Source organism: Phalacrocorax aristotelis, chromosome 8 (genome assembly GCF_949628215.1).
Source record: "Phalacrocorax aristotelis chromosome 8, bGulAri2.1, whole genome shotgun sequence".
Taxonomy (NCBI): domain Eukaryota; kingdom Metazoa; phylum Chordata; class Aves; order Suliformes; family Phalacrocoracidae; genus Phalacrocorax; species Phalacrocorax aristotelis.
In genome coordinates this window covers 10,721,394-10,735,158 of record NC_134283.1, presented here as the reverse complement: position 1 = coordinate 10,735,158, position 13,765 = coordinate 10,721,394, and the positions used below count along the sequence as shown (strand labels likewise).

The 13,765-nt window shown below is 44.6% G+C and overlaps 1 protein-coding gene and 1 long non-coding RNA gene across 2 annotated transcripts in view; one reads left to right on the top strand and one right to left on the bottom strand.

The window, feature by feature from the left end:
- Positions 1–3,910: 3,910 nt before the first annotated feature.
- LOC142060955 (uncharacterized) lies at positions 3,911–11,007 on the bottom strand. The gene is made up of 2 exons (XM_075101350.1): positions 10,646–11,007; positions 3,911–8,490 (listed from the first exon to the last, which is right to left on the bottom strand). The coding sequence occupies exons 1-2, from the start codon at positions 10,958–10,960 to the stop codon at positions 7,000–7,002; spliced, it is 1,806 nt and encodes a 601-aa protein (XP_074957451.1). The 5' UTR covers positions 10,961–11,007; the 3' UTR covers positions 3,911–6,999.
- A 288-nt stretch (positions 11,008–11,295) lies between these two features.
- Positions 11,296–13,765, top strand: part of LOC142060954 (uncharacterized) — a 53,354-nt gene continuing 50,884 nt past the window's right edge. The window contains exons 1-2 of the long non-coding RNA XR_012661992.1: positions 11,296–11,431; positions 12,026–12,077. This is a non-coding gene — a long non-coding RNA (uncharacterized LOC142060954). The remainder of the gene's footprint in view (positions 11,432–12,025; positions 12,078–13,765) is intronic.

Sequence of the window (13,765 nt, the reverse complement as noted above, 5' to 3'; positions counted from 1 at the left end):
AATTTTCGTGTACAGATTTTCACATACAGAAAGGTTGTGCTATTTAATGAAAACTGTAAACACCACCAAACAGGTTGTTTGTTATGTGTCATAAATGTAAAATGTCTGCTATAGATGTGTGGATAAAAATACTGTAGTAATCAAGTAATCATAAATAGCTGTTTTTAAGCCAGGAATTTTATTTGCTTTTGTTTCCTGAAATCTCTCCATTGATGAGGGGAGGGGAAAAAAGGGCAAACAGCATGGGTCTGATATGTATTTTGTTCCTTTTATGACTTTCTAAGAAGCAGTGATTAGGTAGCAATTTGTAAAATTCCATAGAAAGTTCTCTTTCTGCAGGCAGACTGAACTTCAGTACCAGTGGAATGGGTCATATAAATAAGCTGCCACTTCTCCTTATTTCTAAGATTTGGTCCGTAAGTTGGGTGTAGCCTATACTTGTAGACTGAACTATACATAACTGATTTTGCATACATCTTGTCTATTCTGGATTTAACTACTTCTGTCAGAATGAGTTCCACATCTAAACTGCTATATGTGTGAAAAGTGATTATTGCCTTCTGTATTGCCTTTTCTTTAATACATACTAGTTTGGATAGAGGGATGGCTTCTCCAGGCTTTGGTATGTACTTTGTCCTGGTCAAGGTGTCTTATCAAATCAATATCTGGGGGCAGCATATAAATTGATTTGAAGTAAGTTAGAGACACTGGCAAAATTAAAACATTTAACAGTTGTATTCTTAGCCTGGCCTTTTGTGTATTTCTTCTAGCATGGGAAGAATGTTTAGGAGATCTTTGCTCTTTGATTAAACGTTTCAGAGGTGACTGTCCAAAACTGTAGGTCTTAAGAAACCTTGAAGATTGTTTTCACCAGTGTAATTAGCGCACAAAACAGCTGCCTACGCCAGGAAATAATCTAGCATCTCTCTTCAGTGCACTTCCTCCTGCAGAGACTGTAGAAGTGCTGGGTCTTCTGCCATCAGTTGCTATTAAAAGATCAGACCTGAAGGTCTCTGTCCATCTCCTGAATAACGCTGTCCTAGCAAGTTACTGTCCTGTTTCAGGACTAGGAGTATCCAGTCCCTCCTGTAGAATATGGAGGTTTAAGTAAACACTGTGCGTTCCTAAAGCAGGATAAAGTCAGGTGAGAATTGTGGTGGTGTTTCCGCCCCGCTCCCCAGCATTTGAAGGGGCTGACAGAAAGTTGTGAGCTTTTTTTTTTTTAAAAAAAAAAAAGTTTAGTTTCAGAACAAAAACTAGCAGTTGGTAGATTAATTCCTACATAAGAGAAATGTGGTCGTCTGTCTAGTCCAGATCAATTTTTTAATGGATCATTTAACATTTTTTTAAGAGGCTGGCATGTGATAATTACTTGTGCTGTATCAGGATCAGGGCACCATTTTGATGAGTGTTGTATAAACATACACCTACAAGAGTGATTTCTGAACAAATATAGCGGCTGAATAAGGAGAGTGACAGAACAGAGGAGCTCTGTTATCTCTGTATTGCATACATAGCACTTGATTTTACTTCTTTTTATGCCAGAAGGCTTTGAGTTGAATCCTCTGCTCTGCCCTAGAGCCCCCTGCCTGGTGACAGTGATGCATTCCTCCCTTGCACCCCACAGAAAAAAGTATTGAGCTGTTAGGGCTTCTACTGAGAGTATGCTTCTCTGCAGATGCCACTATATTCCATCCCAATCCTACTTTGCGTTTTTTTTTGCTATTCAATGCTGTGAAAAAGAGCCTTGTGGGATTTAATCGGCTATTTCACTTGGAGAGCTGTGCCACTTTATGTCCAATGGGTGGTTCTTTTATCTATGGTGGTGGGTTACTAGTGGTTATTCTCCCAGTGTTTAGGTACAAGAAAGGTAAAAAATGATAAAGCAGTGTTTCAGAAATTTGTCTTTTTGTGGTGAAGCGACTCTGAGCAATAGAGACATGTATCTTCATCAATGCTTTGCAAGCCCTTACCAGTCCCTCTCGGGTATGCTTTGTCAGTGTCTCAGGGAATTGTTTTTTTCAGATGATTTATAATTCTGAAGCAAATTGTAATTTCTTTATTCATTTAGTGTCTGCATGCTTTCCAGCTGTGTGGATTTTGGGGTTTGGTTGGTTGGTTGGTTTTGGTTTTTTTTTCCTTAACATTGAAATTTGGTTTTCATTCTTGGCTTTGAAACCTAGAAAGTTTGTTCTAAGCCCAAGCTATGCTTCTTGAGCACCTTAGCTCCAGACAGGCCAAGGGCATACATGTGATGTGAATGTTAAGAGGGGAAAATGACTATTTTAAGAGACCCAGTGGGGAGAGGTTGTATGAGTGAATATGACCCAGCTACCAAGTCTGCTGCCTGAGCTCTGTGTCTGCATTGATCAAGAGAATTTTTCTAATCCAAGGCCTGGGAGAGCTGAGCCATTCAAAGTGGTTGTGTGTAGCATATAAATTTGGGAACAGAATTGGCCTTGTTGTCTCTATGATGGAAAGACATCCAATCAGTCAGTAAATCACCATTCAATTCTTAGACAAATCAGGACCAGCTGTAGCACAGTTAAAGCTGACAGCTCACCAGAGGATAGGCACACATTTTACATACACACATCACTTCCCTTTAGAGAGGGGCCCAGGCAGCCCTCTTGCTGGCTGGCAGCGCTGCTGAGGGGTTGCTCTTATTTAAGTTAGCCAAGGAGAGCTGCAGTGGTTACTACCAACAGGCGCAGGAGGGCGCTGGCAGATGGGGTCAGAAATCATATGGTCCCTTTTGTCTGTCTGTCTTCTCAGGTCTGACTGTATTTACAACTGGGATTTTAAACCCAGTTCTACTTTACTCATGTGGAAGCAGTGCACAAAGGACTGCTGCCTAAGGCCTATTAAACCTGACTTTTATTTCAGCTGGTTTTCAAATCCTGTCTCTTCACAGACATCTTTAACTGTAAAGCAGTTGTCTCTTGAGACCCCAGAAATTTACAAATACAGAAGTAGTTTATAGTACAATGCCTTGAAATGCTGCCATTTGTACAGGAAGATAAGTTAAAGGTGTTCTTGCAGCACTAAGAAACTTAGGTATTCTCATCTATCTGAAGAAAACTTTTAAGTGCATAGCAGCTCTCCTTACAAAAGCGGACAGAACTGGCCCAGTCACAAAGCCCAGGCCAATCTGCTGTAAAGAGGAGATTCTTCCTCAATCCAGGTACTCAAACGTTAACAAAAAGCAGATTCTCAGAACATGGCCATTTTATAGTTAATAAATTTTGTGCAGTTTTTAACTGTTTGTTTGGTGGGCATTGTTCATCCTTACTGTCTCCACCAGCATTCCTGTGACTTGTTGGTGCTGTGGACTGGTGCACTGTTAGCAAGTTAGGCCTATGCTTCCTCTCTTCTGAAAGACCCTCTGCATATTTTGTTTTCCCCATGTGAGGTTGTTCATAAGCTCCTAGACATGGAAGATGCTGGTCCAACACTCTGCTCAAATAGGGGCGAAGTGAAGATCTACGTCTCCTGTATGCCAGGTACTATGAAGATGGAAACAACAGCCCACAGGCCCATCAGGGTAAGTTTGGTAAAGACTAAGTGTTTTCACAGTAGATGTTAACAAATTTAATGACGGCCAGCAGTATTGCATTAATGGAGTTAGATGCCCAAGTTGGTGTCTTTTAAGTGGTATTTAAGTTTCCTTTTGTATTGGTTTTTCATGTGTAAGTTGGTACTTAAGTTTCCTTTTGTATTGGTTTTTCATGTGTAAGTTGCTGTTAAATACTTGTCCTCAGGTGGCTAGAGTAAGGATAAAAATGGGATGTTAGGTATATGAATCCTGCAGTACTGGTGGTCGTATGAATACTTAGGAGACCTCTTCACTTCTGATGAGAAGGGGTTTTTGCAGTTTTAAATTAAGAGTTCCTGAATAATTGACACAATATGAGATTTAAACCACATAATTTTAATAACCCCCACAGGGGGAAAATATAGCTTATAAAAACCAAAATGGTTAGGAAGAACAGATAGGTACTTGAAAGAAAAGCAAGGAGGTTATGGTAGGTTGACCCAGCCAGCAGCTAAGCGCCAACACCACTGCTTGCTCCCCCCTTCCCCAGCAGGACAGGGGAGAATAGGAAGAACAAAGTCAAGAGAGCTTTTGGGTTGAGGTAGAGGTTTAGTAAGTGAAGGAAAGGGGGGGAGCGGAACCAAGTGATGCAATGGCATGCATTGGTCTCTGAGCACTGGCCACCCTGGTAGACAAAAAGCCCACCTCCCTCTGCTACCCATTTTATTGCCAAGCGTGTTATATGGTATGGATGTCCTTTTGGCCAGTTCAGGTCAGCTGTGTCCTCTCCCAGTTACTTATTGAGGGGTGGGAGGTATACTTAGAAAAAGAGAAAGCTGTGACACTGCACAAGCACTCCTCAGCCATAGCCAAAACACTGGTATATTATCAACAGTTTTAGCCACAGATCCCAAATACACCACCCCAGGGGCTACTATTAAGAAAGTTACCTCAATGCTAGCCAGACCCAGTGCAGAAGTATTGATTTGTGTCTGCATGTTCACAATATCTGTTTCTCCCAACCTCGCCCAAAGCTGAAGGCAGTCCTGTCACTTGATGTTAGCTTGGTCAAAGTTTTACTCCTACGCTGCTGGAATCGGGTTGTGTCAGGACTTCAGCAGTTAGTTGTAGTTGTTCAAAAAAGCAAAGCTTTACATTTTAGCTCCTGAGGTTTTTCTAGTATAATCCATGTGTTCCTCTTTGAATTTCTTGGGGGTGAAAGTAAATTATAAACAATTTATACTAAATTAATTTCAGCTAATATTTTAACTATACATGAAACAACAAAACATTCTTAGCATTGAAGTGCTACTGGAGAAGTTACTTGAAGGGGTATTAAACTGTCTTCCTAGGTAACAAGTGTATAAAGCATTGAAGACTGTGCTGAAATACATTACCAATGACTGTACTTTTCTAAATTTAATTAAATGTGTATATGACAATACTGCTCTCCTTCCTTCCCAGCACAGTGCTTTTCACACACCACTCCCACCTACAGGATATCCCTTATCCTGGCTCTAATGTTCACTGGGACCTTTCTGTGATACGATTTTTTTTCCCCGTCACTAAAATGGCAGGGAATGGCAGGTTTTTTTCCTTCATTTTAGTGAGATGAAATGGCTTACAGAAAAGTCCAGGGAACAGCAGAGCTGGTGCAGAGTTAAGTGGCAGGAATAGGGGCAAGGGAAATGGCAACAGTGTCTGGGTCACAGAATGGTAGGGGTTGGAAGGGACCTCTGGAGATGATCTTGTCCAACACTGTACCTGCTTGAGCAGGCACACCCAGAGCAGGGGGCACAGGAACGCATCCAGGTGGGTTTTGAATGTCTCCAGGGAAGGGACTCCACAGCCTCTCTGGGCAGCCTGTGCCACTGCTCTGGCACCTGTACAGTAACGAAGTTTTTTTCATGTTCAGGTGGAACTTCCTGTGTTCCAACTTGTGCCCGTTGCCCCATGTCCTGCCCTTGGGCACCACTGAAAAAGAGTCTGGCCCCATCCTCTTGGCACCCACCCCTCAGATATTTATAAGCATTGGTAAGATCCTCCCTCAGTCTTCTCTTCTCCAGGCTGAACAAACCCAAGTGTCTCAGCCTTTCCTCATAAGAGACATGCTCCAGTCCCCTGATGCTCTTTGTAGCGCCCTGCTGGACTGTCTCCAGTAGTTCCCTGTCCTTCTTGAACTGGGGATCCCAGAAGTGGACACAGCACTCCAGATGTGGCCTCACTAGGGCAGAGCAGAGGGGGAGGATAACCTCCCTCGACCTGCTGGCCACACTCCTTTTCATGCACCCCAGGACGCCGTTGGCCTTCTTGGCCACAAGGGCCCAGTGCTGGCTAAGGGTCACCTTGCTGTCCACCAGCACTCCCAGGTCCTTCTCAGCAGAGCCGCTTTCCAGCAGATCAGCCCCCAGCCTGTACCGGTGCATGGGGTTGTTCCTCCCCAGGGGCAGGGCCTTGCACTTGCTCTTGTTGAATTCCATGAGGTTCCCCTCAGCCCAGCTCTCCAGCCTGTCCAGGTCTCACTGGGTGGCAGCAGAGTCTTCTGGTGCATCAGCCACTCCTCCCAGCTTGGTATCATCAGCAAACTGGCTGAGGTTACACTCTGCCCCTTTGCCCAGGTCACTGATGAATATGTTGAACAGGACTGGACCCAGCACAGACCCACTGGGGATCTCCCTCTTCTGGTAGCAGTGAATGATTACAATGCTCAGTGTTTCTCTTGAAATTTGTGGTGGTAGCCACAAAAAAAATTTGGTAACAAGTGGAGACAGGTATAAAACCTGTAATACAGGTTATTGTCTCTGTAAGATCTAAACTGTTACTCCTGATGCAAAAATAAAACCAAGAGTGTTCACAGGGCTGTCTCTCTCTTTAACCCTAAAGGAATGTTATCAAACTTTCTAAACTTATTTTCAGCTGAAAACAGGAGCAAGATTAGCTCAGAGCACAGCTTCACAGGAATGTAATGAGTTAATGGCAGTACACTCCAGTAGAGCATTTGTAAAACTCCGAAGTTGGGTCTTCCAGTTTAGAAATATTTACCTGTGTCTACCATTGTACAGCATGATATACTGAAAGAATACTCCAGGAATAAGTCTGTAAAGGAAAAAAAAAGGGGAGGGGGTAGGTAGAAGTATGCTGAAGAAACCTGTCTGGCATTAAGTACAGCCAGAAGGAATCTGGCTAATGATTAAATGGTTTTAAATTTATGGAAGTTGCCTATGCTTTAGAAAGGTGACTGGCCATTCACGTTTCAGTGGCAAAGGTTCTAGATGAGAAAGGGCCATTAAGAATTTGCTCAACTATTTCCCTTTTTTACTGTCCAAAAGCAGTGGTGTGTTTTTTTTTTTAAATAAAAAACCTAAAAGTGCTTTGACAGAGCTAATCATCTCCTTGAGAAGATGATCAAGGCCACAAGTGAGAGGAAGAAAACCAGGTAGATTACAAATAAAGCACCAGTAGAATCAAGTGTGGTGGCATAACATTCCTTTGTCGGTTTTGTCAATAATGACATAAGGCTCCTGGATTTCATTTAATTTTGAATCATAGTTCTCCAGCTTTACTTCACTGGACTCGGGAGAGTCACGTTCAGGCTGCAAGAGGTTCCTTCTGCGCTTTGCACTGGTCCTTCTTATGTGTGAAGACCGAACATCAATACTTTGTGGTGGAATGTAGGTGAGGTTAGGGGGCTCTCTAATGTGTCTGAAGCACTCCGAAGCTGTATGTGCATTAGGACTATCCATTAATAGCCTCTTGCTATCAGAACCAGTAGTGGAATCCTCCGTGTTCCCAGCAGTACAGCATAGATCTGAAGATGGCTCAATATGTGCAGCTGCTCTGGTCTGCATCTGAGCATTAGTCACATATGTATGTTTTATTTTGGAGTGATTAAATTCTCTTGCGTGCCTGTCACTTGTACTTGCATATGATACTGACTCAGGTTGCCCAGTTTCCTCTACTGGATACATAAAGTCTTCCTGATTGTCCTTGATTTGTAGTTTTGTGAAAGTTAAAGACAGCTCTTCCTCTTCCCTAGGGACACTGCGGTTTTGGACAGATGCAATGTCCTTGAATGGCAGAGACTTCAGCTCATTGGGTTCATCTGCAGGCTCTGGGTCTACGCAATTTATGGCATCGTTAATTTCGGCTTCAATTGATTCTTCGGGGACTTCTTGAGCTTTGTATTCCAGAGTGGTTTTGCTGTCACAAGAGCTGTCAGCAAATATTGCAAAGGCTGGCGGACCGCTTGCTCCTGGTGAGAGTGGCACAGGCCTGATCTCATTTGCAGTTGACTCTGCAGTGACTGCCAAAACACATTCTTCACTTAGACTGGCTCTTGGCTTTTTTTCAAAGGCTTTTGGAGAAAGATTCTCACTGAAAATAGGTGTTTGTCTTATGACAATGTCGCTATATTTGATCAAGAAGTCCTCGCTGTCTGAGCATTTGCCCGGAAAGTGTACAGTGTTAATGACTTGCCTTTGGTGTTCCTGAAGCCTGTTAGTGGATTGAGTAACTGCTAACTGAGGCATGTCATCTTTGATCTTCAGATTCCCAGCAGCTTCAAAGGATATATCGCTATTAGTTGAAGACTTTTGTTGAGTAGCAAGGCACAAAGATGTCTCACTGTCTTCTTGATTTTCAGTGTCTTCTCTCTGGGGTGTCTGATCCTCTTTGTCCTTATCTCCATGATGCCGGTGCATTTGTGTTCTCTTCTGCAGGGTCTTCTCCAAATTGCCATGTTTCTCTTCATTTGTCATTTCAAGGATAGTTTCACACTCAATTCTTGCCAGGAATATTTCAAAAGCAGTCTGCTTTATCTCCTCATTGTTTCTCTTTTTGACAAGTGAAAACTCTGTTGCTGTTGTCGCGATGTAACCTATTTTCTCCAGTATTGTTTTTACAATGTCATCTGGGAGTGTGGATTGAATATAGTAGACAAAATTACCGGTGAATGTCTGAAACAGAATGCAACATTGAAAAACAGATGAGCACTGTGGGGGCGGGTGGAAGGAAGCATGAAAGACTTCCCAAAAATCAAAAGTACTTCAAAAATTACTTAAATCTTTAAAAAAAACTATGTTCTTATAAGTGTGAATTTTGAATTGAAGTGAGGCTTTTCTGTCAGCATTATTTTGTCAGCCTCTCAAGCATTATAGCTTTGCTATAGCACATTAATTTCAGTGAAGTTATGCCAGTTTAAATCTGCTGATATACTGGCTAAGAGCATCAATATTCAAAAAGGAAGGCAGTAAGATCATTTTAGTCAAACTAAAGAAACTCAGAAATAAGTCTTCTGCGTGCTACTGAAGAACAGAAAATTTTTAAACAAATGAGGATTCATAGAATAAATCACTGAGGTCTAATCTTTTCCTAAAGAAACAGACACGGTGCACTCACTGTTAATCATATTTGTTAACTGGTGGCAAGACTGTACATTTTCTTTTTCCATGGTTCAGACTCCTGCTGTAACTTTACTACCCCCAAAATTAAGCTGCCATTTCTTTGAAAGCACCTTTCTGTAGGGAGACTGTTCTACCAGAAATATTGCCAAAAGATGCTCTTTCACAAGCTGACTGCAAAACATGACTTAAAGTGCTGCTGCTTTGTATTGACTTTAAAAAACTGTTCAATATTTGCTCAGTTTTGGAGCTACCCGAGGCGTGAGGCCTAGTTTGTAAAGTGGAAGTGGTTTTGGTTTTGTATGAAATGCTATGATAGGAGAGACTATGTTGACCTAAGCACGACCAACTCCAGGCAAGTCAGAACAGAATGGAGGCAGGAATGCAAAGTCAAGACTTCCAGAATTGGTGTACCTTCATCTTCAGGCTGCCCAGCTTGAGACTGACTAACCTACTTCCTAAGGCTGAGGCCTAAGTGTTGGTCTCACAAGCACAAGCTGGGGGGAGAGAACAAAACTGACCCCCAAAAAGGCCATTAACCTACAAGGCCATAGTGTAATGTAGCACTGAACCTCCATCCATTCTCATATAAAGGTGTCAACAGTGCCTTTCACTCCCCAGCTTCTGTTCCTTCTAGAGGGGAAGTAAGGGAGAGCCACTGTGGGGGGGACGACATGACATCAGAGTGGGCGAGAGGCAGGAAAAATATGAAATAGTATTCTGCATATGACTCGTAACTTTTAAATCAACCTGTACGTACACAAGATATTTGTTGTTCTCTAACTTATGCCTTGCAGCATAATTATTTTAGGCCTTCAGCAGGCTTTCTTGCACTTTGGATTACCCATGGTGGCCTTCAAAATTTGCTTTTAATGAAGCCTAGGATTCCTGTGTCACGAAAAGCTGAGCCCGCGAACTGGAGACCTGAATATCTTATGCTTTGCTCTGTTTTAAGGAGATGAATGAGGAGAATAGGAATTAGAGAGCCAGCTGTTTGAGAGTCTGCAGATGAGGCCTAAGGGCAGGAGAAAGGAAAGAAATGGCTTTTCCTCACCAGCACCTCTTGCTGTAGGACAGGAAATAAATTTGCATTTTGGGTGTTCGGGGATTTGTGTTTTGTTTAAATACAATTAGATTTTGCATGTGTTGGAGATTGCTGTCTCTTCTGGGTGATGAGTTGTGTTCAGTGTGCTAGGGAAGCAGGGTAACCTTCACCACCTTGCTGTAAAAAGCAACATTTCCTCTTTCGACGGGGGGTTTCCTACTCCCTTCACCAGCTGCAGTCAGCAGAGCTCGGATAGGTGGCAAAATCATCGGGCCAGAGACACCCTGGCCCCCCTGGCTTTCAGCATCGAACTGTTCGCAAAAGTGATAAATAATACTAAAAAGCATCCCCTCTTTATAGGTTAAAACTCAGAGTAAGGAGAGTCTGAGCCTTTCATTGTACTTTTTTACTTCTCTACTGCCTCACAAAAACCGAAGGTCTCTTTCCAAGCCCTTGAACTGCTCAGCGCTCCTGGGAAGGCCAAGGTCCGTAAGGGCCGGCGAACACCCGGCAGCAGCCTGGCACCGCGCAGGGCACCCCTCGCCCTTTCAAAAGGGGCTCCTATACGGTGCTCCGCGGCGCCACAGGCCCGGGGAGGAGGCCCCGCAGGCCCCGAGGCCGGGCAGGCGCTCCCGGGACCAGCTGCGCCCCGCGGCCCTCCCCTACCTTCAGCGACCTGATCTCCTTCCGCCACGGGGAGAGGAGCAGGTTGACGCAGAGCAGCTCCAGCACCTCCAGCGCCTTGAGCAGGTCGCGCAGGACGCTACCGCCGCGCTCACCGCGGGCCCGCCGGCACCGCTCCGCCACGCTGCACACGTCCAGGGCGCCGCGCCGCCGCGGGCCCAGCAGCCGCCGCGCCCTCGCCTTTAGGGAGGCCTCATCGCACACCGCCATCTCGCCCTCGGCCCCTCGGGCCGCGTAGAACCCCACGTAGTCCCGCAGCAGCAGAGCCTCCTGCTCGGCCGCCGCCGGCTCCTTCATGGCGGCGCTAGACCGGCCGGGCCGCCGGTAGGCGCTGCCCCCGCCCTACCGCGGCGCCGCTCGGCTCGCCATTGGCTACTCCGCCCGCGCTCCGGGCGGTCAGTGGTGCCTCGCTGTGTCAGTCAGCGCGGGAGGGGAGGGCGGGCGCCCCCGGCGAACAGAAAGCGAAAGGGGGGAGGGCGGAGGGGGCGGTTCCGCGGGGCGGGGCGCGGGGCGCTAGGGTGGAGGCGTCGCGTGGAAGCGTCGCGCGAGGGCGGCCGCGTCGCCGCGCTGGGCGAGATCCGTCGTCTCCGGCTCTGGCAGCGCTGGGTTATGGGCCTCCTCCAGCACCCCCCCCCCCCCCCCCCCCACCTCGCTGCTCTCCCAGCCGGCCGGGAGCCCCCCGGGTGGAGGTGTCTGCTGTGGGCTTGGGCCTGGGCAGGCGAGGCCCTGTGATCAAGGGCTGGCGTGAGGGTGAAAGCTGCCCTAATGGTAATTTTGCTGCAGGGTGAAATGAGATCACCTGTAATGTAGTGTGTGCCTTGTGCCCCTTCTGTTGTTCTTTTTGTTGTATGTCGCTCTGAACTCCTGGACTAGGTTTGGGCAATGATCGGCTGGGACAGACTTGTGTCTTCTGCTATGGAGGCTGAAAAGTTTCCTGGGATGGGTTTGAGATGGAGGTCAGGCCCAGCAGCTGCGAAAGAAACCTGACTTTGATTCAGATAATTTTGTCAATCTTGATTTTTGGAATCTGAATTTGAGAGTCACTTCCTATGGCAGCTACAAGGTTGTGCACCTGTGTGCTTTCACACGTTAGTGCCAGTATTGGCTTCCCATGACCTTATTTTTTGTTATAGACCAGCTGGGCTGGTGTCTTCAGTGGTGTCTCCACTGACTTGACTTGCTGCAAGTGTGAATTTGACTTGATGGTTTTTTAATGGCTCATCTTATTATAGATTGTTTTCCTTATATGGTAGATTTTAAAATGAATATCTGTCTCACTGATAACTGTTGGGAATGTACAGCGTCTCCTGATTAAGGGAAATCTCAGGCTTACTTGACCGCAGTCCTATTTCTTTCTTGCAGAAAATGGCTGTGTGGTGTTGCAAACAAACTGATTTTCACTCTGACTTTCCAGGTAAGAGAGCTTTCCAAAAACATATGCTTTCGATCATCATTCCAAGTGAAATGTCATTAGGAAATAGTTTTGTAGAATTTTTGTATGGATAATTGCTGTATAAAAATTGCTGATCTGGCCAAGCGGGAAGGGGGGACAAATCCCCATACTACCACCACATGTTATAATGAGGCCATCTGGCCATCTGCTGCAATGTCTGAGTTTCTTCCCCTACCATATGTGCATGCATACACAGACAAGCTTGGCTGTGCTCTTAGTAGGGCGCCTGCAGGCGGCTCAGCTCTCTCCTCGCCATATGCAAAACTTTATTGACCCAGATGAGAGGGTTGGATTTCATGTTTCTGCACACCCACTCCCACCGGGTGGGGGATTGGATTCTTTAATCTTTGCAGTTCTTGTTATCATATAGAATAGCTGCGTTTTCTTAAAGCCTAGGGAGTTTTAGTAGAGTTATACAGGGAATCTTGCTTTGTTGCTGGTTTTTTTGAGTGTTTCACTTTTCAGTAAAGCATATTTGCATAATATAGTAAATACAGAGTTGTCTCATCTATCTAGCTATCGCTGTGTTCTTTTTCTCTGAATTAGTTTCCTAGTACAGCCTCCAAGGATGGGATTTATATTCTGTGTTTTAAAGATCCTAACGCTTTGAAAGTCTGTTTCTTAAAGGGAACCTTAATCACTTTCCTGGTGTGCGTGTGGTACCATCACTGCCAACAGGGCAGAGTACTTGCCCGTGACCCAGGTGCCCGAAAGTCCAACTGCAGCTTCCTCAGCTGTGAGGTCTACCATCTTGCTCTTCCTTTTTCAATGAGATTCTCAAATGTCTTGCCAAGAACTTTTGCTCTTTTCTGGGTGTATTAATTTTGTTTATTAATTTTTTCAATCTCTTGTAGAAATATAAAATCATGCTGGGAGCAAAGCTGTGACAAAAAAACCCCAACAACTTAATTTTTACAGGGTTCTTTCACTGCTCCATTGTCTTTTGAATTTAAATTAAAAAAAAAAGTCTCTCCATGGTGAATACATTAGGTTCATTTGGAGTGTAACAGAAGACAGACTCTGTCAAAAAGATTCTTTTTTTTTTAAAGATTACAACAAGGCAAAAGCCTGGTCATTAGCCCTAGGAGAGAAGAGGAATTCAGTAGAAAGGAATGGCCACTTCCAGCTGTGCATGAGAACTGTTGCTATTTCCCTGGCATTCGCACAATGCCAATACCTGGTAAATTGCATCATACTATATAGCTGACTCTTTTTTTTTTCATATCAGTTGGGCTGATTTAGGCAGAAGAGGGTTATTAAAACAATATTGATAGGAGAGGCAGGAGAACAAATAAAAGAATCAAGGCACTGGACCCAAAACATGAATGGACTGCCATGGATACTTCTAGGGTCCCTAAAGCTTTAACTTTGTACCTCTGCTGGACATTGAAGCTATTTTGCTTGTTATTTTTTCTTGCTTTAATGGAAGTGAGAATAAATACGCATATGGACCTGCCTGAAATCCAAGCTGTGAATTTATCGCATGCTTAGGAGTTCAGTAGCCAGTGTTCGAGCATATATTACTGTGAGCTGAGGAAAAGGGAAATGAATATGAGCTTTGCTGGCTGAGAAGAAGTTTTAATGCATGAGATGCTGTTGGGGATTTGGAAAACATGGATTTAGTTTCTGATCTATCTACAATTCCCACT

Excerpts from the sequence above, each read along its gene's own strand:
- LOC142060955 (XM_075101350.1), bottom strand. The coding sequence starts at position 10,960 with ATGAAGGAGCCGGCGGCGGCCGAGCAGGAGGCTCTGCTGCTGCGGGAC. Across the intron at positions 8,491-10,645 it reads AGGAGATCAGGTCGCTGAAG|ACATTCACCGGTAATTTTGT; the intron begins GTAGGGGAGGGC and ends ATTCTGTTTCAG.